Source organism: Corvus hawaiiensis, chromosome 36, assembly GCF_020740725.1.
Source record: "Corvus hawaiiensis isolate bCorHaw1 chromosome 36, bCorHaw1.pri.cur, whole genome shotgun sequence".
NCBI lineage: Eukaryota > Metazoa > Chordata > Aves > Passeriformes > Corvidae > Corvus > Corvus hawaiiensis.
The window spans coordinates 1,361,123-1,383,780 of record NC_063248.1 but is presented as its reverse complement, the minus strand read 5'-3'; the positions used below and the strand labels follow the sequence as shown (position 1 = coordinate 1,383,780).

The following is a 22,658-nucleotide window of genomic DNA, read 5'->3' as shown; positions in this document are numbered from 1 at the left end:
GACTCCGCTGGTTTTTCTTTCAGGTGCCAGGGAAGAGGCAAAGGAACTCCCCGGCTTTGGAACTGAATCTCTGATCTGAGATCTGCTTAAAAAAACCTGGAAAAGCCTCTGGATTCAGCTGCCCAGGAGATGGAAATGGGATCACGGTCAGGACAAAGGTCCCAGCCCCAAGTCCAGGTGCGGCCACCTCGGTTTGGGCTCTTCAGTCTCCAAAAGGGGAATTTCCTGTGGCTTTTCCAAGGGCTGGGAAAACAATTCTGCCTGAGGATGTTCCCAGGGCTGGATCCCCTCTGGAGCCAGGCTGGGAGAGCTGGGAATGTTCCCCTGGAGAAGGGAGGGATCCAGGGAGAGCTCAGAGCCCCTTGCAGGGCCTGAAGGGGCTCCAGGAGAGCTGGAGAGGGACTGGGGACAAGGCATGGAGGGACAGGACACAGGGAACGGCTTCCCAGTGGGAAAGGGGAGATTGAAATGGGATCTTGGGAAGGAATGAGGGTGGGGAGGGGCTGGGCTGGAGTTCCCAGAGCAGCTGGGGCTGCCCCTGGATCCCTGGAGGTGCCCAAGGCCAGGTTGGAGCCCGCTGGGACAGTGGGAGTGTCCCTGGCCATGGCAGGGGCGGGATGGGATCGATGGGATCCGAGGTCCTTCCCCCCCCACCCACATTCCGTGTGTGGACACGGAGCACACATCCCATCTTTTGGGACGGCCTCGATCCCAAATCCTCGTCCCTGCTCCCACCTCCAGCAATAACTCGGCACTTGGAGGGGAAAAGGGACAGCCTGGATTTGGGGCTGGCACCCATTTATGGACGAGCTTTTGCTTTTCCAGCTGCTGGATGATCCCATGGCCCATTCCCAACATCCCGAGTATCCCAGGCCATCATCCTCGCTATTTCCAACAGCTAGGAATTGTTCCCTCTTTATTTCAAGAGCTCCTTTTCCTCGGGATGCCTCAGGAGATTCCCAGGCTGCGAAGCGTCCGCTCCGATCGGAGCCTCAGCTCCTTCCCCGGGGTGATCCCGGTTCTCCCGCCGAGCATTCCCTGGAGCAGACACTTGTCGTTCCCTGCACGTCTGATCCCGGCGATCCGGGGCACAAACACGGAGGCCAGAAGGGCACTGTGGTTATTTATATCCCTATCCACACATGTATTTATATTTCCTTTTTTTTTTTTTTTCTGGGAATTCTGGCTTCAAACGGGACCCAAACTCATTTTTGGGGTTTTTGGAGCCAATCTCCACTCACCTTTTTACCCCTTTTGAGCTATTTGGGGGTTTTTTTGGGATTGTGGATTTGGGATGGCAGCTGGAAGGGACTCAGGATTTGGCTCTGGATGGTGGCAGCTCCCATGGAATCAGTGGGAAAGGCTTCCCACCCCAAACCTTCCCTCTGACCCCTTCCTTTGGGACCGGTGGGATTCTGCCAAACCAACCCCCCAGGAGGGGTCACACCATTCCCGTTCTCCAGGATTTGGGAAGCAGCCATGGGAATGTGCCTTGAGGTGACCAGAACAGGAAAATGTGGGAATTTAAGCAGGAAAAATCCCATTCCAAAGCATGTGGAGCTTTGGGACGTGGCACGGCCGCAGGGGGTGGGAGGAGGGTGGGAACGGCTGGAAAAGCTGCTCCTCACAGATGGTACCGGGCAGGATTTGGGGGAAAAAGGATCATTTTTGTCAATCTGCTTTCAGTTGTTCCTGGATCCACCTCTTTGCCCATTCCTTGAATTCCATCCGGAGTCGTGGCTTGAACATGGGTGGGTTCATCTCCGAGATAAACAGGGATTTATCCAGGTTTATCCAGAATGATTGGATCTTCCCAGAGCCACTTTGGAGCCCGGAGAGTCGGGAAGCTCCGGAAGTCGTCCCTGCTTTATTCCCAGAGCTCTCCGTGCTCAGTGGGGTCTGAGGTTCAGCTTTTGGGAATAAATGAGCAATTCCTTGGTCTGCGCAAATCCGCCGAGCGCTTCCATGTTCATCCCTCGTTTCTCCATCGTTCATCCCTCGTTTCTCCATCGTTCATCCCTCGTTTCTCCATTGTTCATCCCTAATTTCTCCCACGTTCATCCCTCATTTCTCCATCGTTCATCTCTCGTTTCTCTGGAGTTCATCCCTTGTTTCTCCATCGTTCATCCCTTGTTTCTCCATCATTCATCCCTCATTTCTCCATCGTTCATCTCTCGTTTCTCTGGAGTTCATCCCTCATTTCTCCATCGTTCATCCCTCATTTCTCCAACGTTCATCCCTCATTTCTCCCACGTTCATCCCTCATTTCTCCAATGTTCATCCCTCGTTTCTCCAACGTTCATCCCTCGTTTCTCCATCATTCATTCCTCATTTCTCCATTGTTCATCCCTCATTTCTCCATCATTTATCTCTCATTTCTCTGGAGTTCATCCCTCGTTTCTCCATTGTTCATCCCTAATTTCTCTGGAGTTCATCCCTCTTTTCTCCATTGTTTACCCCTCATTTCTCTGGAGTTCATCCCTCCTTTATCCAACATTCATCCCTCATTTATCCATTGTTCATCCCTCATTTCTCCATCATTCATCCCTCATTTCTCTGGAGTTCATCCCTCATTTCTCCATTGTTCATCCCTCATTTCTCCATTGTTCATCCCTCATTCCTCCAGAGTTCATCCCTCATTTCTCCTGCAGTGACTCCATTTAGGAGCCCGATTTCCACACCACAAGCGAGAACTCAGAGCAGCAGCCGGGAGCAAATTCCCCCCAAACTGTCCCCGAATTTGTGGCTTTGTTCCCAACAAGCCGAGTTTATCCACTTGGGGTTTTATTTTCCTTTTTCCCTCACTCTGGGTGTGTGTTCATCCACTGGACAAGTCCAGGGAAAATCATCCATCGGAACAGGACTGAAACGTTCCACAGATCCATGCACACGTCACGAACTTCATGGTTTTTGCAAAGGAAAAAAAATTCCCTGATTAAAACAAAATCCAGGAGCTGGAAGGGAATCACCTCAACCATCAGGGTGAAACCAGCCCTGCAGAATTCCCGATCTCCCTCCAATCCTCATTTTTGGGACGGAATCCATTTCCAGGGGGTGAGAATCGCTTCAGGGTGGGCTCTCCTTTTCCAGAGCTCCATGGCATTCCAGAGTCCATCCAAGAGGAATCACCTTGGGGCTTCCAGGGAATCACAGGGATTCCTTGTGGTGGTTGAGGAACAGCAACCAAAGCCCGGCTCAGCTCCGAGATCCTTCGGGAGATCCCTTGGGAGATCCTTCAGTAGATCCTTCAGGAGATCCCTTGGGAGATCCTTCGGGAGATCCCTCAGGAGATCCCTCAGGAGATCCTTCAGGAGATCCTGCAGTAGATCCTTCAGTAGATCCTTTGGGAGCACCCTGCTCCGATCTGTGGGTTTGGAGCAGGAGACCTCGGAGCAGCGGGGTGTGGGTGCCAGCGATGATCCAAGACCGTGCGGGAAGTCCTGGATCTGCGCTGTGGCCGATGATTCCCCATGGAGCTGGAAAGAGCCATTTTGCTGAATTTTGGGATTCAATATTCCCCTGGATATCCAACGGGGAGAATGAAATTAAGGATGGGAGGAGGGAAGTGCAGGATGGGGTCGTTTTCCCGTGGGTGGGATGCACTGGGAGATCCCTCCTGCCTCGCAGAGAGCATGGAAGCACCGGCCAGTGTTGGAATTCCGGAGAAAAACCCGGCTCTGTGCTGTTCCTGCATCCCCTCCATCTGCCCGGCAGCAAGGCGGGGCCAGCCAAACATTCCGGCGGCCGGCCCCGCAACGGAACACTCAGAACTCATCCCAAGGTTTTGCTGCTGGGCTCTCCCAAGGAAAAGGGACAGGAAAACAGCACGGGAAACGGCGGCACGGCACGAGCAGGGCGGTGACGCTGAGGTGGCACCCAGGGGACGAGGACCTCCCTAGGTGAGGGTGTTGGAGTAGAAGCTGAGGCTCTCAGAGACCGTCTTGGAGTCGCTGCGGGAGGAGCCGTTGGAGGTCATGTCCAGGGAGAGCCGCTTGGCCCGGCCGGGCTCGTCGGGGTCGTCGTCGGCTGCGCCGAGCGCCGAGGCCACGGTGGTGGTGTCCATCCTGCTGACCTTGGACACCGAGCTCTGCGTGTGCAGGAACCGCGCCGAGCGCAGCTCCAGCCCCTCGTACTCCCCGGCGCTGACCCACGGGCACCAGCGGAACGCGTGCTTGAATCCCAGCCGGAACCTGCGGGACCGGGAGGGGGAGAGACGTGGAGGTGGAACAAGGAATGGGATGGAGGTGGAAAAAGGAATGGGATGGAGGTGGAAAAAGGAATGGGATGGAGGTGGAACAAGGAATGGGATGGAGGTGGCCAAAGGAATGGGATGGAGGTGGCCAAAGGAACGGGATGGAGGTGGAACAAGGAATGGGATGGAGGTGGCCAAAGGAATGGGATGGAGGTGGAACAAGGAATGGGATGGAGGTGGAACAAGGAATGGGATGGAGGTGGCCAAAGGAACGGGATGGAGGTGGAACAAGGAATGGGATGGAGGTGGAACAAGGAATGGGATGGAGGTGGAACAAGGAACGGGATGGAGGTGGCCAAAGGAACGGGATGGAGGTGGCCAGAGGAATGGGATGGAGGTGGCCAGAGGAATGAGGAATGACATGGAGATGGACATGGCCAAAGGAACGGGATGGAGGTGGAACAAGGAACGGGATGGAGGTGGAACAAGGAATGGGATGGAGGTGGAACAAGGAATGGGATGGAGGTGGCCAGAGGAATGAGGAATGACATGGAGATGGACATGGCCAAAGGAACGGGATGGAGGTGGAACAAGGAATGGGATGGAGGTGGAACAAGGAATGGGATGGAGGTGGCCAAAGGAATGAGGAAAGACATGGAGATGGACATGGCCAAAGGAATGGGATGGAGGTGGAACAAGGAATGGGATGGAGGTGGAACAAGGAATGGGATGGAGGTGGCCAAAGGAATGAGGAAAGACATGGAGATGGACATGGCCAAAGGAATGGGATGGAGGTGGTCAAAGGAATGGGATGGACATGGCCAAAGGAAGAGGGAGATAAAGCTGAGCTTTGCTAAACATGACAAAATTGTGATTTTTCACTGAGGGGAGGAACAACCCTCTGAGAAATCCCAATTATGAGTTGGGATTGCTTCGATTGATGTTTTCCCTCCAAATCCCCAGGGATTAGGAAAGACTTCAGGTGAGGATTGTGCCAATCCCGCATCTGCTGGACGTGGCAGAGGGCAGGACAGAACCATCCCGAAAAAACCCCATCCAGCCCTCTCCTCATCTCCCACATCCCCACATTCCCATCATCCCGAGGCGCTCCCGGAGCCTCCCGCTGCCCACCTGTCGTTGAGGCAGCAGTAGATGATGGGGTTGTACATGGTGGAGCTCATGGCCAGCCACATGACGGCCAGGTAGACCTGCTGGATGAACCTCTGCAGGTACCACTCGGGCCGCAGGTACTGCAGCGTGAAGTACACGTGGTAGGGCAGCCAGCAGAGCGCGAAGGTGCACACCACGATGATCATCATCTTCACCACCTGGAATGGGGGAGAACGCTGCAGCAGCCATTCCACCCTCCGGAACGGCCTTTCCAACCGGGAACGCGGGGTCAGCATCTGGATTGAACCACATTTGATGTCTCCTCCATCTTCAACCCATCCATTGGTCATTCCACACTCTTCGGCCTTGGAGACCTTTCCAAAATCCTGGTTGAACTACTTTTGTGGAGGAGGTGTCCTAAACCCATCCAGCAGCCATTTCACCCTCTGGAATGGCCTTTCCAACCAGGAATGTGCAGTCAATGTCTTGGTTGAACTGTGTTTGTGGAGGAGATGTCCACAGGACTCTGCTCCATCTTCAACCCACCCACTGGTCATTCCACCCTCTGGAATGGCCTTTCCAACCAGGAATGTGTGGTCAACGTCTTGGTTGAACCACTTTTGTGAAGGTGTCCACTCTGCTCCATCTTCAACCACCAAGTCCTCACCTGCTCCCACTCCTAATGAAGGGTTTGGGGCTGGGATTGGCCATGGATTGTGGATCCAGCCATGCCCGGAATTCCTTACCTTCTGCTTCTCTGAGACCTGGATTGGACAGGAGTTATGGATCTATCCACACTCGGAATTCCTTACCTTCCATGTAGCCGATTCCTGCTCGTGGTTGGGATTGGCCAGGAATTCTGGATCCAGCCCCTCCCAGAATTCCTCACCTTGTGGAGATTGGCCAGGAATTCTGGATCCAGCCCCTCCCAGAATTTCTTACCTTGAGCTTGGCCATGACCTTCTCATGGTTGGGATTGGATGGGAATTCTGAATCCAGCCACGCCCAGAATTCCTGACCTTCCTCTTGTCCGAGACCTGCTCGTGGTTGGGATTGGCCAGGAATTCTGGATCCACCTGTGCCCAGAATTCCTCACCTTGTGGAGATTGGCCAGGAATTCTGGATCCATCTGTGCCCTGAGTTCCTCACCTTGTGGAGATTGGCCAGGAATTCTGGATCCGTCCACTCCTGGAATTCCTCACCTTTTGGAGACTGGCCAGGAATTCTGGATCCACCTGTGCCTGGAATTCCTCACCTTGTGGAGATTGGCCAGGAATTCTGGATCCATCCGCTCCTGGAATTCCTCACCTTGTGGAGATTGGCCAGGAATTCTGGATCCGGCCCCTGCCGGAATTCCTCACCTTGTGGAGATTGGCCAGGAACTCTGGATCTGGCCCCTGCCGGAATTCCTCACCTTGCGCTTGGCCAACACCTGCTCGTGGTTAGGATCGGATGGGAATTCTGGATCCATCCGCTCCCAGAATTCCTCACCTTCCTCTTGGCCGACACCTGCTCGTGGTAGCGGTCGGAGGAGTCCCCGGGGATCTCGCTGGCCCAGAGCGTGCGGCCGACGGCGGCGTAGGCGCAGCCGATCACCAGCAGCGGCAGCAGGTACAGCAGGACGGTCGTGGAGAAGTGGTACCTGGGAAAAACGGGATCATCCCTGAGCATCTCCCGTCCCCCTCTTCCGAACTGAGCTCGGAGGACGGGATCATCCCTGAGCATCTCCCGTCCCCCTCTTCCGAACTGAGCTCGGAGGGGAAGAGCGGCGCTCGGAAAGAGAGGATTCGGTGCAATTCCCGCATAATTCCTGCACCGGGAATTGCCGGGCTGGGGAGGATTCCCGGGTTTCACCCCGATCTTCTCCCGTTATCCAGGTTCGCCCCCATTACGGATCCCTCCCCACCCCGTTTGGGATAAAACCTCTGGAGACTCATCCTGCTCCTGGTGATTTGGGAGGACAAGTGGAAAAAACCCTCCTGGAATGGGATGTAGTCAGGGAAATTCCTGGGAATTTCCTCAGGGAAGGAATTTTTAGCTGAGCTGAGTTTCTCCTCTCACTCCTCCTCTCTTCACATCCCACATTATCCTGGGGATGGATGCGGGCTCTGCTCCCAACTTTTAGTTGCCAGAAACGTGGGATTTTGGATTAGGAAAGGATGGGAATATTGAGAAGGAATAAAGGATTTTCCTGCGGAGCAAACACCGGGAATGGGATGCAGCTCCCAAAAATCCTGGGCTCAAGTGGCACCAGCCACGACCCCGGTTCCCAAAAGGAGCCAAATCCTTGGAGCTTTACTCAAACCCGGCCGGGAATTCCACAGCCGGATCCGCTCTCCGGGCTCAGGGAAAGGGCCGGATCCTGGGGCTCCTCATGTCATGGATAAACAAATCCCAAATCCAGCGGGAGGCTCCGCATGGAAGCGGCAGCGCAGGCCCGAGGCTGTTCTGCCGTGAGCTGGGGAGCCGCGGCGGGATCGGGAGCACTGCGAATGCACTGGGAGCACTGGGAATGCAGGGGGAATACTGGGAATGCGCTGGGAGCACTGGGAATGCCATGGGAGCACTGGGAATGCAGGGGGAATACTGGGAATGCCATGGGAGCGCTGGGAATGCACTGGGAGCACTGGGAATGCAGGGGGAGCACTGGGAATGCCATGGGAGCACTGGGAATGCACTGGGAGCGCTGGGAATGCAGGGGGAGTGCTGGGAATGCATGGGAGCGCTGGGAATGCCATGGGAGTGCTGGGAATGCAGGGGGAATACTGGGAATGCCATGGGAGCGCTGGGAATGCCATGGGAGCGCTGGGAACGCTGTGGGAGCACTGGGAGCACTGGGAATGCAGGGGGAGCACTGGGAATGCAGGGGGAGTGCTGGGATTGCTGTGGGAGCACTGGGAATACAGGGGGAGCACTGGGAATACAGGGGGAGCACTGGGAACGCTGTGGAACTCTGGGAATGCTGTGGGAACTCTGGGAATGCCGTGGATCCGTGAGGATTTCTGTCAAAAAGGAGTTGATCTAAAAGGAACTGCCGTCATTCCGGGTTTATCCCGCAGGAGGGGACAGAGGCTCTGGCCATGCAGAAAATCCTGGAAAATCCTGGAAAATCCTCTCTTCCCTAAAAACTGAGCCCACGAACATGGCTGGTGCCTGCCTGGAAAACTTCCTAAATGCTGCCGGCTTAGCGGGAATTCTGTTCCCAAGGCCTTGGGGGTCCCTGCGTGGATTTCTGGGCTCCGATCCAAGGTTTTGCATCTTCCCGAGGCCGATCCAGGCCCTGCAGCCGCTCCCAGCTCTGGAATCACTCATCTTCCCGGGAGCTCGGATTGAATCACAGCTCCAGAGGGTACGGAGCGGCTCCGGGAATTCTCCCGCAGGGAATGGGGCTGGCCCCAGCCCTGCCGCAATCTCATTTTCCCCCGGCCCTAATTCCATTTGGGATGGGGGTTTGCGGGGCCGGATTTCATTTCGCTCCTTCCAGAGGCGTCTCCACGGCTCCGGAGGAGGATTTTTGTTGCGGTTCCCATGGAATTCAGGATCCTGGGAGCCCTGCAGGAATGTCTGGAGGAGCTGCGGGATAACGTCAGCAGCACAGACCCCTCATTTCCAGGGGTGTCTGGGCCTGGAGAGCCGTTCCAGACAGCTCCGGGAATTCTTTTGGGATCCCGGGCGTGGAAAAGCACTGGAATTATTCGTGTGTTGTTCTGCCTGAAGGATTCCCGGGATCGGAGCACTCAGGGAAAGCTGGGGTTTAAAACGGAAAGGTTTTCAGGGATTTAGGATCTGGTGTAGGATGGAGGATCCCGGAGGAATCATGGGATGGTGGAGGACAGAGCTGCCTCCTCCTTTTCCCCGGCAAATCCTGGGAATGCTGGCACAGGAGGGACATTCCCAGGGGCTCCGATCTCCCCGGGGTGGCCTCTCCCTTCCCTGAACAACCCCGCTGGAATTGGGATGGATCAGGAATCCCTGTGGGAAGCAGGGATCGACAGCCGGATCAAATCCCATGGAATTACCGGCTCCGGCTGCTGGCACAGTGGGGAAAACAGAGATGTTTTCCAGGGAAAACCAGCTCTGTGCTCCCCAGAGGTTTTCCAAGGGCATTCCTGCCTCCAGAGGTGTTGGAATTCTCCTGTTTTCCCTGGGAACTGGGAAAAGGATGGGATATTTTTCCTCCCGGCGCTGCAGACGGAGCAGCTGCCCCTGGAGCCTTCCCGGAATAACCGCTCCGAGCCCATGGAGCGCGAGGGGCTGGAGTGACGCCTCTGGAATGACCCCAACACCTGTCCTGGAGTTATTTAGGGCCGGAAAATCCCATCCCGAGCTCCACCAGGCTCCGCTCGGGGAGATCCCGAGGCTTGGAGCTGTGAATTCCTCCCAATCCCCAAATTCTTTGGGATCTGGCCATCCCAAGGCTGCCGGGGATCTGCTTTCCCAGCTTTCCCGGCTGCCTCGGGATGCGGATCCCTCGTGGCTTTAACGGCGGTGTTTTCCTCTTGGATTTGGAAAAGCCACCGGAACGATCCGCCCCAAGCGGGCAGTGCCTGGGAATCACGGAATATTCCAGGCTGGAAGGGATCCCCAAGGATGGAATGAGGTTGGGAAACGCCCCCGGAGCCCTCCGGCCCCGGCTCCGGCGGTGCCAGGCCAGGAATGAGGTGATGGATGGCAGCAGGGAGCCACCGGCACCTGCCACGCTCGCCTTGGACGCCCGCCCCGGCTCCGGCGGGATTCCATGGCAGAATTCCACGGCAGAATTCCACAGCAGAATTCCACAGCCCCACTTCCTCCATCCTCAGGGCTGGAGATGGCAAATTCCCTTTTGATTCCCTATTTTATTCCCTTTTTAATTCTCTTTTTAGTTCCTATTTTATTCCCTTTTTTATTCCCTTTTTTATTCCATTTTTTGATTCTCTATTTTATTCCCTTTTGATTCTCTGTTTATTCCCTATTTTATTCCCTATTTTATTCCCTGTTTATTCCCTTTTGAGTCCTTGTTTATTCCCTACTTATTCCCTTTTGATTCCCTGTTTATTCCCTTTTTTATTCCCTTTTTTATTCCCTTTTTTATTCCCTTTTTTATTCCCTTGCTTATTCCCTTGCTTATTCCCTTGCTTATTCCCTTTTGATTCCCTTGTTTATTCCCTTTTTTTATTCCCTATTTTATTCCCTATTTATTCCCTTTTGATTCCCTGTTTATTCCCTTTTTTATTCCCTTTTGATTCCCTTGTTTATTCCCTTTTTTATTCCCTTTTTTATTCCATTTTTTGATTCTCTATTTTATTCCCTTTTGATTCCCTGTTTATTCCCTATTTTATTCCCTATTTTATTCCCTGTTTATTCCCTTTTGAGTCCTTGTTTATTCCCTACTTATTCCCTTTTGATTCCCTGTTTATTCCCTATTTTATTCCCTTTTTTATTCCCTTGCTTATTCCCTTTTTTATTCCCTTTTGATTCCCTTGTTTATTCCCTTTTTTATTCCCTATTTTATTCCCTATTTATTCCCTTTTGATTCCCTGTTTATTCCCTTTTTTATTCCCTTTTGATTCCCTTGTTTATTCCCTTTTTTATTCCCTTTTTTATTCCATTTTTTGATTCTCTATTTTATTCCCTTTTGATTCCCTGTTTATTCCCTATTTTATTCCCTATTTTATTCCCTGTTTATTCCCTTTTGAGTCCTTGTTTATTCCCTACTTATTCCCTTTTGATTCCCTGTTTATTCCCTATTTTATTCCCTATTTTAATCCCTATTTTATTCCCTTGCTTATTCCCTTTTTTATTCCCTTTTGATTCCCTTGTTTATTCCCTTTTTTATTCCCTATTTTATTCCCTATTTATTCCCTTTTGATTCCCTGTTTATTCCCTTTTTTATTCCCTTTTGATTCCCTTGTTTATTCCCTTTTTTATTCCATTTTTTGATTCTCTATTTTATTCCCTTTTGATTCCCTATTTTATTCCCTATTTTATTCCCTGTTTATTCCCTTTTGAGTCCTTGTTTATTCCCTACTTATTCCCTTTTGATTCCCTGTTTATTCCCTATTTTATTCCCTATTTTTATTCCCTTGCTTATTCCCTTTTTTTATTCCCTTGCTCATTCCCTTTTTTATTCCCTATTTTATTCCCTATTTTATTCCCTTTTGATTCCCTGTTTATTCCCTATTTTATTCCCTTTTTTATTCCCTATTTTATTCCCTTGCTTATTCCCTTTTTTATTCCCTTTTGATTCCCTTGTTTATTCCCTATTTTATTCCCTTGCTTATTCCCTTTTTTATTCCCTTTTGATTCCCTTGTTTATTCCCTTTTTTATTCCCTTTTTATTCCCTATTTATTCCCTATTTTATTCCCTGTTTATTCCCTTTTTATTCCCTATTTATTCCCTATTTTATTCCCTTTTGGATCCCCTTTGTTATTCCCTTTTTTATTCCCCTCCCTCTCCCTTTTTTCCTCAATTCCCGCCATTTCACTCCCTGCGGATTTCCAAGACCGAACCATTCCCAGACCCTTTGGAAATTCCCGGAGTTTCCTTCCAGGAAGGGATTCGATTCCAGCCGAGGCCTCCCAGCCGTTCTTGACACTCCAGCTTCAAGTTTCGGGGTGAATTTGGGGATATTTGGAGTGGATAAATCCCCAAACTGGGATTTTTCCGTTATCCCTCACCCAGGATATTCCCGGGAAATCCGGATTTTCCTCTCGCAGGAATAACTCTGCCCCAGGAGGCTTCGAGGGACACGAAAAGGGCTGTGATCCCCCGGGGCAGAGCAAATCCCATTCCCAGAGCCCAAACACGGAATGTCCGCGGGTTGGACACGGGATTCCCGGGAGGAGGAGGATCCAGGGGGGGCAGGGAGCACTGGGACAATGTTTGGATCATGGAGAGCATGGAATTCACCTGGAAAAGTGACTGTGCCCCCGGGAGAGCCGGGGGGAGCCGGTGCTGCCCTGAGCCCTCACTGGGTAAGAGAGGGATTCCCTATCCCGAGGGATTCCCACCTTTCCTTTCCTTTCCTTTTTCCTTTCCTTTTTCCTTTCCTTTTTCCTTTCCTTTTTCCTTTCCTTTTTCCTTTCCTTTTTCCTTTCCTTTTTCCTTTCCTTTTTCCTTTCCTTTCCTTTCCTTTTTCCTTTCCTTTTTCCTTTCCTTTTTTTCCTTTCCTTTTTCCTTTCCTTTTTCCTTTCCTTTTTCCTTTCCTTTCCTTTTTCCTTTCCTTTTTCCTTTTTCCTTTCCTTTTTCCTTTCCTTTTTCCTTTCCTTTTTCCTTTCCTTTCCTTTTTCCTTTCCTTTCCTTTCCTTTTTCCTTTTTCCTTTTTCCTTTCCTTTCCTTTTTCCTTTCCTTTCCTTTTTCCTTTCCTTTCCTTTCCTTTTTCCTTTTTCCTTTTTCCTTTTTCCTTTCCTTCCCTTTCCCCTTTTCCCCCTTTCCTTTCCCTTTTCCCTTTTCCCCTTTCCTTTCCCCTTTCCTTTCCCCTTTCCTTTCCCCTTTCCTTTTTCCCCTTTCCTTTTTCCCCCTTTCCCCAATTCCCTTTTCCCCTTTCCCTCTCTCCACTTTTCTCTCATTCCCACCATTTTTCCCCGGATTTCTCTCCTGTCCCAGCCCGTTCCCACTCACGTTTTTCCGGATGCGGCGCTGCCGGGCTCCGGCCACTCCACGAGGCACACGAGGCGTCCCGGGAGCTCGGCGGTGACGGAGAAATATCCCTGGGGAAAGGCGAGCAGGAAGGCCAGGAGCCAGATGAGGCCGATGACCGCCTTGGTGGCCGTGGCCGAGAGGCGCGGCCGGAGCGGGTGGATGATGGCCACGTACCTGCGGCACGGGAAAAGCGGGAATCAGGGCTGGGAAATGCCAGTGTTCCAGCTCTGGGAGCTGGATGGGATGGGATCCATAGGATGGGATCCATAGAGTGGGATGGGGATCCATAGAATGGGATGGGATCTGTGGGATAAGATGGGATCCATGGGATGGGATGGATGGGATTGATGGGATGGGATAGGATGGGATCAATGGGATGGGATCCGTGGGATGGGATGGGATCTGTGGGATGGGATGGGATCCGTGGGATGGGATCCATGGGATAGGATGGGATTGATGGGATGGGATCTGTGGGATAGGATGGGATTGATGGGATGGGATTGATAGGATGGGATCCATGGGATTGATGGGATGGGGATTGATGGGATCAATGGGATCTATGGGATGGGATGGGATCCATGGGATGGGATGGGATGGGAATGGGATCAATGGAATGGGAATGGATCAATGGGATGGGATCAATGGGATCCATGGGATGGGAATGGGATCAGTGGGATGGGATGGGATCCATGGGATGGGATCAATGGGATCCATGGGATGGGAATGGGATCAGTGGGATGGGATCAATGGAATGGCCCATTCCAGGATCCTATTCCAGGTTTATGAGCCCCCCCAATTCCCCCCAAAACCCGGCTAAATCCGAACTTTCCTGCCCTTGGGAGCCACCCAAGCACTCCTACTCCATCCCAGTTCCACCTTTACCACCCAGGGAATTCCAAACGCTCTCCCTCTTCCCGTAGGAAAAGTGGGGGAAATGGGGATTTGATTTGGATGGGATTTACACCCGAGGGATCCCGGGGGGGCTTTAATTCCGTGGGAATTAATGCCATGGGATCAGGGGCCTGGGATCAGTGACTCCTTCCCGAGCCATTCCTGTCTCCATCCCCGGTCCCCGCCTTCCCGAGCCCAGCTGGGAAATCCACGCTCCGATCCCGCTCCCCGCTGGGTTTCCAGCAGCTTCCCGGGCTTTTGGTGGCGTTTCCGTGACGCTGGAATTTTTTTTGGGAATTCACAAAGCTGCTTCGCTCCTCCAGCCCCAATCCCTGCCTTTCCTTCACTTCCCCGATGCTCCCGAATATTCCAAATTCTGGGATTCCACAGCACCAGGAGCAGATCAAAAGCCCTGCCCTGCCAAGCCCAGATGTCCTTTAAGCCAGGCTTAAAGAAAAGGCCCGGCCTGGTGCCCCGTGTTAATCATTAATTAATTAATTAACTGCTAAAATTTGTCCTCTCCGGAGGGTTCTTCCTGCAAAAATCACCTCCTGGGAAAAGCAGGGAATGGGAATGAGCTGGAAAATATTCCGATATCCAGCCTGGGATTTCAGTTTCCCGAGCGGATTTTTCTGCTAAAAACGTGGGATTTGGGGGGTGGGGATGGCTGCAGGACTGGGAATTTTCGGGAGCTGTGGTGAGGGAGGGAAGTTTGGAGATCCCAGATTTTCCCCATGGAGCTTGTTCCCTGGCAACTTCATGGATTTCAGGGCACCTGGGATAATTGGATAACCCAGCCGGAATTGGAAAAAAAAAAGGGAATATCGATATTAACAAAAATACAGATAATAAATAACGGCGATCCCGGTGGGATTCCTGCTGGAGTCCAGAGAGGGAATTTTTAACGAGCAGCTTTATCTGGGAATTGCAGGAGCTTATTCCCACTCCAAATTCCAGCTGCTTCAAAAAGAAGCTCTGCAGGAAAAGGGGGGAATTTTTTTTTCCGGTCCCACATCCCAAATTCTCCCGGATTTGCTCCCTTGGAAGGATTTTGGCTGGATTCACTCCGAGTTTTGGGATCAGAGAGGAGATTTTCCCCCTTTCTGCCCCCTGGGCTGCATTCCTGGGTATTTTATCCTCATGGGAATTTTCCTCCTCCATCCGTTTGCGGGAGGCTGGGGATTCCCAGTGAGAGAGGGAACGCCAGCGTTATCCTGGGATGCTCCATGGAAATCCCGACTTAGGGAAGGCCAGAGTTGGGATTTTATTCCGAATGCGGCTGGAAATCAGCGTGGGCACCGCTGCTTTTCCCAGAAAATCGGGGAAAAAATGGATTTCCTGCCTGTTTTCCAAGAGAACCCATTCCCAGGGGGAGCCGGGAGCCAGGGAAGGGACATCGGAAGTGCTCTGGCACTGACGCATCCCGAACAAAGGACGGGGCAGGAATTCGGGAGCCGAGGGAGCTGCTGGGCCCAGAATTCTTCGGGATTTTGTTGAGCCGCCTCCGGTGCCAGCCCCAATCCCGAATTTCCTGCGATTGTTTGGGAGTGTTCGGAACAACTTCCCGTTGTTTTTGTTTTGTGCCCAGGCTGGAGCAGCTCCAGGGGAAGGAGGGGATGGAGGAAACTTCCAGCGAAAATCCTGCACAAATCCACGACGGATCCCGCAAAAAAAAACCCCCACTGGGGGAATTCCCGGAGAAGCTGTGGATTCCCCTGGATCCCTGGAAGTGTCCCAGGCCAGGGCCGGACGGGGCTTGGAGCATCCGGGATGGTGGGAGGTGGCACTGGATGGGATTTGAGGTCCCTTCCTACCCATTCCAGGATTCCCAGATTTTATGGATCAAACCACAATCCCCACTTGCTCTGTGGTGGCTTTTCCAAGTTTTTCCAAGGCCATTCCATATCCTCTGGCAGAGATGTCTCAGAAAACTGCCTGCGGGGAGCAGGGGATGCAGAGGATTGGGGGAGAATCCTGCTCATCCCAGCCCTCGCTCCGGATCCCATCGCTCTGCCAGACTTTGGGAACGTGAGGCTCATTCCATGCTGCCTCCCTGAGTTTTGGTGGAAGTCGGGAATTCCAGCCCCATCCCGGCTGTGGCTGAAACCCCAACCCGGCCCTGCCGCTCCCGATCCCGGCTCCGGCTCTCCCTGTTCACAATCCCATTCTCAGCTCTCCTGGTTCCCAATCCCAAATTTCTGCTCTCCCCCGTTCCCAATCCCATTCCCAGCTCTCCCCATTCCCAATCCCATTCCCATCTCTCCCTGTTCCCAATCCCATTCCCAGCTCTCCCCGTTCCCAATCCCAGTTCCTGCTCTCCCTGTTTCCCACAGATCCTCCTGCTGCCAGCCAGGAGCGATTCCTCCCTTCCAGGCTCCTGGAACAAATTCCTGCCTTTTCCTGCGTTTCAGCTGCCATTGTCAGGTCCCAGGCACAGGAAGAGGAGCAATTTTCCAGGGCTTGGAGGTGCCTGGAGGGGCTGAGGATAGGATTTGCCGCCTTCGCGATTCCCGGCTGGAATTTGGGATGCAGCCGCTGGCTCCGAGCGCACGGAGGCTGCAGCTTCCAGGTGGGAGACTGGATTTTTTTGGGAAAGCCGAGCCTCTCTTCAGGGTTTTGCAGGTGCAGGAAGAATTTTTGGGAATGCCAATCTCCCCCCAAAAATCCAGCCCCAGCCTTCCAGATTTTCCTGTTTTACTCCAGCTTCCCCAGATTTGCCTTCCTGGTTATTTCGGGGTGGATCAAAGGCTGTAAATTCAATTATTAACCCCAAAAATAATCCCTGGAATTAATCCCAGCCCGAAAGGGCTTTTCCATCTGATCACAAAGATCCTCCTGGAGCAGCGCCAGCACCGCCATGGGAGAGGAGCTGGAAATATCCCGGTTTTTATTAATTATCACCTCAATTCCCTGCGCTCGCTCCCCGGGGATTTTAGGGAGAGGATTTGGTGACAAAAACCGACCCCGGAGCTGTTTTGAACGCCCGGGGAGCCTCATCCAACCCCGGCGCTGCTTCCCGCAGGGAATACGGGCAGGAAAAGCGTCCTCCCCGCCACGGATCCCCTGCCAAAAATCCCCTTGATTCCCCGGGAACAGGGGCCGGGAGAGGCGGCGCAGAGCCCGGCCGGCTCCGGGGAATGTCGCCCTTGGAAAAAACGCTCCGAGGGAGCGGCGAGGCTGCCCCGGAGCCGGGATTGGGGGAATGTCAGCGAGGCCGAATTCCTGGGACAGGGAGCGCCAGGGGGAGGTCACAGCCGGGGGGCTCCGGGGGGGTTCGGTGTCCCCCGAGCCCGGGGACAAAGGAGGGACAGCGGTGCCCGCTGGGATCCGGCTGGGCTCGGGATCACGGCTCCGCTGGGATCCGGGATCCGGCTGGGCTCGGGATCACGGCCCCCGCTGGGATCCGGCTGGGCTCGGCATCACGGCCCGGGTGGGATCCGGCTGGGCCTCGGCATCACGGCCCGGGTGGGATCCGGCTGGGCTCGGGATCACGGCTCCACTGGGATCCGGCTGGGCTCGGGATCACGGGCCCCCGCCGGGATCCGGCTGGGCTCGGCATCACGGCCCCGCCGGGATCCGGCTGGGCTCGGCATCACGGCCCCGCCGGGATCCGGCTGGGCTCGGGATCACGGCCCCGCCGGGATCCGGGATCCGGCTGAGCTTTGGATCACGGCACAGCTCCAGTGGGATTTGGGATCCGGCTGAGCTTTGGATCACGGCCCCGGTGGGATCCGGCTGTGCCAGCAGATCCCAACAATCCGGCAGGAACTGGGCAGGGAAAAACCCAACCCCGGCAGCCGAACCAGCAATCCCGGGCTCCGGCCTCTCCCGCTGGATCCGCCCCTGGAATCCCGGCGGGTTTTCCTTGGGACACCCCCCCAAGCCGGGATGCGCTTCCCAGCCCGAGCTGCTCCCAGACGCTCCGCAGACATTCCCAACGCAGCCCAGAACCGTGGAATGGCTCCTGGGATGGCGTGTCCGGCACAGGCGCGGGGTTTGGGAGGCGATGCCATTTTGTGCCTGAATTTGGGGTTTGGTTCGATCTGAGGGAAGGGAAGGGAAGGGAAGGGAAGGGAAGGGAAGGGAAGGGAAGGGAAGGGAAGGGAAGGGAAGGGAAGGGAAGGGAAGGGAAGGGAAGGGAAGGGAAGGGAAGGGAAGGGGAAGGGAAGGGAAGGGAAGGGAAGGGAAGGGAAGGGAAGGGAAGGGAAGGGAAGGGAAGGGAAGGGAAGGGAAGGATCTGCAGAGGAGCTGGGAAGGCAGAGGCTTCTCCAAAGGAACCCCCAGGACCCTGCACCGACCGCCGGGGGGATCACGGAGCTGTTCCCGAGCTCCCAACGCTCCCACAGAATTCCCAAAGCCACCTGCAGCCGGGGCTGGGTTATTTTGAACCCTGAAACGAGCTTTGCTTTAATTGTGGGGGAGCACAGACAGAGCCGAGCTCCACGCCCAGGCTCCGGCCACGGAGTGACCCCGGCCGCTCCGGCCACTCACCTGTCCAGCGCGATGGCCGTCATGGAGTAGATGCTGGCGAAGACGGCGGCGATGGGGAAGAAGTTGTGGAAGCGGCAGTAGGCCGGGCCGAAGTACCACTCGTTGTGCACGGCGTAGCTGAAGTTCACCACGGTGTTGAGCGCGGCCATGGAGGCCTCGGCGAAGGCCAGGTTCACCAGGAAGAAGTTGGTGACCGTGCGCATCCGCTTGTGCGCCAGGATGATCCACATGACCACCACGTTGCCCACCACGGCCACCACCACGATCAGGGCGTAAGCCACGGCCCACAGGGCCACCTGCCAGGGCGGCTGCACGAACGGGTTGGCCCAGGACTCGTTCAGGGAGGCGTTGAGGTGCTCCAGCTCCGCTTCCAGAGCCGGAGAGGCATCCATGGTCCCCGGAGACGGCACCGGGAATTTGGGGTGCGGGACCCTCCCAGGTCAGAGCTCAGCAAGATTGGGGCGCACAGTGAATTTGGGGTGTGGGGCCCTCCTGGGTCAGGGAGCGGCAGGATCAGGGCACAGCAAGATTGGGGTGCAGATCCTGCTGGGTCAGCTAATTTGGGAGGCAGATCCTTCCTGGTTTAGGGTGCAGAGGATCAGGGCACAGCAAATTTGGGGCACGCAGCGGCTTTGGGGTTCAGGGCCCCCCCTGGCTCAGCCACTTTGGGGTTTAGGGCCCCCCTGGCCCAGCAGCTTTGGGGTGCGTGGCTGCTCCAGGGTGTGGGCACCTCCCAGTTCGGGGGCAGAGGGGTCGGGGGCAGGGCTGCTCCAGAGCTCTCCTGGTTTGGGGGTGTGGGACCTGTCTGGGTCAGGGTGCGGCGGGTTCGGGGTGCGGGACCTGTCTGGGTCAGGGTGCAGCTGGAGCCGGGAGCGCGGCCATGGCGCGGCTGGTTCGGGGTGCGGGTCCTTCCCGGTTCGGGCACGGCTGGATGAGGGTGCAGGGCTGGTTCGGGGTGCGGGTCCTTCCCGGTTCGGGCACGGCTGGATGGGGGTGCAGGGCTGGTTCGGGGTGCGGGTCCCTCCAGGCTCGGCTGCGGCTTCCCCAGGGTTCGGATTCCTCCCGGTTCGAGATGCGGCCGGTTCGGGTTGCGGATCCTGCCCGGTGCGGCACCAGAGCGGGATGCGGTTGCACCGGAGCAGGTGCGGATTCCTCCCGGTTCGGGATTCAGTCGGTTCAGGATGCGGATCCTCGCTCGCTTCGGGAAGCAGCCGGTTTGGGAAGCAGCCGGTTCGGGCTGCGGGTCCTCTCGGTACCTGATGCAGCAGGTTTGGGATGCAGATTCCCCCGGTTCGGGATTCAGTCGGTTCAGGGTGCGGATCCTCGCTCGGTTCGAGATGCGGATGCCCGGTTCGGGATGCGGATCCCCGGTTCGGGATGCCGATTCCCCCCGGTCCCTGATGCAGCCGGTTCAGGATGCAGATTTTCCGCTTCGGGATGCAGCCGGTTCGGGATTCAGCCGGTTCTGGATGCGGATTCCCGGTTCGGGATGCGCATTCCCCGATTCGGGACGCCGCCGGCTCCCCCCGGTTCGGCAGCGGGCTCGGGGCGCAGCCGGTGCCGCGGACCCGACTGCGGCGGGCGAGGCACGAGCGGGGCTTTTATGGGCGGCGCGGGCGGTGCCAGAGCCCGGTGGGCAGAGCCGGCCCGGGGACAGCCCCCGGCCCCGGTCCCTCGGCCCCGTCCCCTCCCCCGCTCCCCCCGTCCCCTCCCCGTGCCCGGGGGGCTCCGCAGGCCCCGGAGCCGCCGCTCCCCGTTCCCAGCTGCCCCTTCCCGCTGGAAGCGGCTCTTCCACCTTTCCCGGCAACCCCCGATCCCAATTTTCCCTCCCCCACCCCCCCATCCCCTCTCCCACCTCTTTTCCCCCCCAAATCTCCCCGTGTGCTTTTGGGGGCCGGCTCCAAAACCAGCAGGAATTTTAGGATCCCGATAAAGGCAACGCGCCGATATTTTATCGATCGTTTTTATGTTTATTGATCGCGAGGCTTCCCAGCCTCTCCCTGCGTGCTCTGAATCCCCAGGGAACAAAGCAAACCTTGGATTCCCCATGGAAAAGCTCTTCCCCCTCCGCCCCCTCCGCTTCCTTCCCCTCCGGACCGGACACTTCACCGCAGGGCCCTTCCCGCACCACGCGAACCCCAGAAGGGCTGGAAAATCCCGCTCCACGAGAAGCCCTCCTCTCCCGGCTGCTGGGATTTTCCCCTTCCCGCAGTTCGTATCCAGGGATTTTAACGCCGCTGCCACTGCCAGAACCATCCCGGCCCTGCCGCTCCTCCCTCGGGATGCGCCGCTGCCGCCGGGAATCGCCCGGGGAAGCCGCGCTCGCTCCTCCGGTTGGCCGGGAATGATCCCAAATCCCGGGCTGGCGGGAGAGGAGCCGCCCCCAGGTAAATCCGGGAGGGATTGGGGCTGGAAGGTGGGCGCGGGGAGGGAGCTGCTGGAATTCGGAGCCGTTTATCCCGAGGATGGATGCGGGAGGTTTATTCCAGCCGGGATCTCGGCGTTTCCAGCCGCTCCAGGGGGGATCCAGGGAGCTCCGGGCCGAGCGCTCATCCCGGAGCTCCCGGAGCCCTCGATGGCAGCAGCGCTGGAAAATGCGGGAAGAGGGGAGGGAGAGCGGCCCGGAAAGCCGGGAATGGGAGCCGGGAATGCGGGCTGGGAATGGGGAGCCGGGAACGGGAGCCGGGAATGGGAGCCGGGAATGGGAGTTGGGAAGGGGAGCCGGGAATGGGAGCCGGGAACGGGAGCCGGGAACGGGAGCCGGGAATGGGAGCCGGGAACGGGAGCTGGGAATGGGAGCTGGGAATGGGAGCCAGGAATGGGAGCCAGGAATGGGAGTTGGGAATGGGATTCCCAGTCCCTCCGCCCCTTCCCACGATTTTGGGGGCAGCGCCGTAAATCTGAGAAAGGCCGAAGCCCAATCCAGGGATGATTGGGAATCCCAAATGCTCGGAGCGAAGCCGTTCCCAGCAAATCCTCCCCCTTCCCTCCATCCCCGGCGGCTCCCGGAGCTCATCCCTCCCTCCTGCCTCAGTTTCCCGCTGGGAAAGCTCCTGGAGGAAAGATCCTGCTCTTCTTCCCAGTGCCAGGAATTGGGATTCCGGGTGGTTTCCCGGTTGGAGCAGGCCCTGGAAGGGGCATGGGAGTGTTGGTGTGGGGAATTTGGGGAATTTGGAGGGGATTCCACCTTTTCTCTCCTTTGGAAGGGATTGAATTGAAAGGAAATCATTCAATCAATCAATCGATTGATCAAGGGCCTCGCCAGCCCTTCCAGAGCCTTTTCCCGGCGTGTTTTCCACAGGGATGGGATCGTCTCCCGCTGTGGATTCCCCCCTGAGCCGGGGGGGACACCAGACCCCCCCCAAATCCCGCTGCTCCTGGAGGAAAATCCATCCTCATCCTCCAGGGAACCACCGGAGACGGGAATTCTCCATCCTCAGAGCTTCCGGCTCCTCCACCCAGCCTGGCCGAGACCCCGGATCCCCAAAAACCGGGGAGTGAGCAACGCCGGGGAGCAGCTTCAGCCTTTGCCCCCTCCCGGATTGAAGCCGCAGCTCCCAAACCACCGGCAGCCCTTGGGATTGGGGTTTCCCTGGAATTTTGACCGGGAAAAAAATCCCATGCAGGCAGCTCGGGCTGGGCTTTAAACCCGCAGCCGGGAGGGGGTTTCCCAGGTTTTGGGGTTGTTAATCCCATTGTTTTCCTCCTCCTCCTCCTCCTCTTCCCGGGGCACTTTTGGGATTTGGAGCCTCCCACGCTTGGATTTGGGATTTGGAGCCTCCCCGCCCCCATCCCAAGCTGGGCAGGCGGGAGGGGTTGTGCAGCAGGAAATTTGGGGGAGTTTTTCCTAAATCCGGGTTGGGTTTTCGTGGGTTTTTAGCGGTCAGAGGGTGGAAGCTCCTCAGAGCATCCCAGGGTGGGATTTATCTCCCTGGGGATCCTGCCGGCATTCCTGGAGGGAAGAAAATATCCCGGGGATCTTAAGGACTTCAAGGATTTAATCCTGAAATATTTTGGGATGGGGTTTAAACCCGTGCCTTGGAATTACCCTCCCCTCCCCCTCCCCAAATCCAGAGCTGCTGGAATCCCGGATTTCCCAAGGAGAGGAGGGAATTACCGGGATTACCCAAACCAGACCCCAAAACCGCCCCCAGCAACCCCAAATCCGCGGTTCCTTTGCTGCTGAGCGATTCCCGGTGCCGGGATGGGGAAGGAAAACGCTGCTCCAGGAGGGATTTAGGGCAGGGATCCATCCCAAAATCCCGGTGCTGGCTCTGGGTTCCCTCCTGCCCCGGCTCAGGGAAGGATTTGCTGATTTAAGCCTGGTTTAATAAATTTTGTTTATTTTAA

At 55.8% G+C, this 22,658-nt stretch overlaps 1 protein-coding gene and 1 long non-coding RNA gene across 2 annotated transcripts; one reads left to right on the top strand and one right to left on the bottom strand.

Annotated features, from left to right (window-relative positions):
* Nucleotides 1-1,130: 1,130 nt before the first annotated feature.
* On the bottom strand, nucleotides 1,131-18,700 carry TACR1 (tachykinin receptor 1). Its single transcript, XM_048290143.1, has 5 exons — nucleotides 18,309-18,700; nucleotides 12,906-13,100; nucleotides 6,794-6,944; nucleotides 5,324-5,520; nucleotides 1,131-4,190 (listed from the first exon to the last, which is right to left on the bottom strand). The coding sequence occupies exons 1-5, from the start codon at nucleotides 18,698-18,700 to the stop codon at nucleotides 3,896-3,898; spliced, it is 1,230 nt and encodes a 409-aa protein (XP_048146100.1). The 3' UTR covers nucleotides 1,131-3,895.
* A 1,279-nt stretch (nucleotides 18,701-19,979) lies between these two features.
* LOC125319127 lies at nucleotides 19,980-22,658 on the top strand. The gene is made up of 2 exons (XR_007200597.1): nucleotides 19,980-20,695; nucleotides 21,610-22,658. It is a non-coding gene; the product is annotated as an uncharacterized LOC125319127 (long non-coding RNA).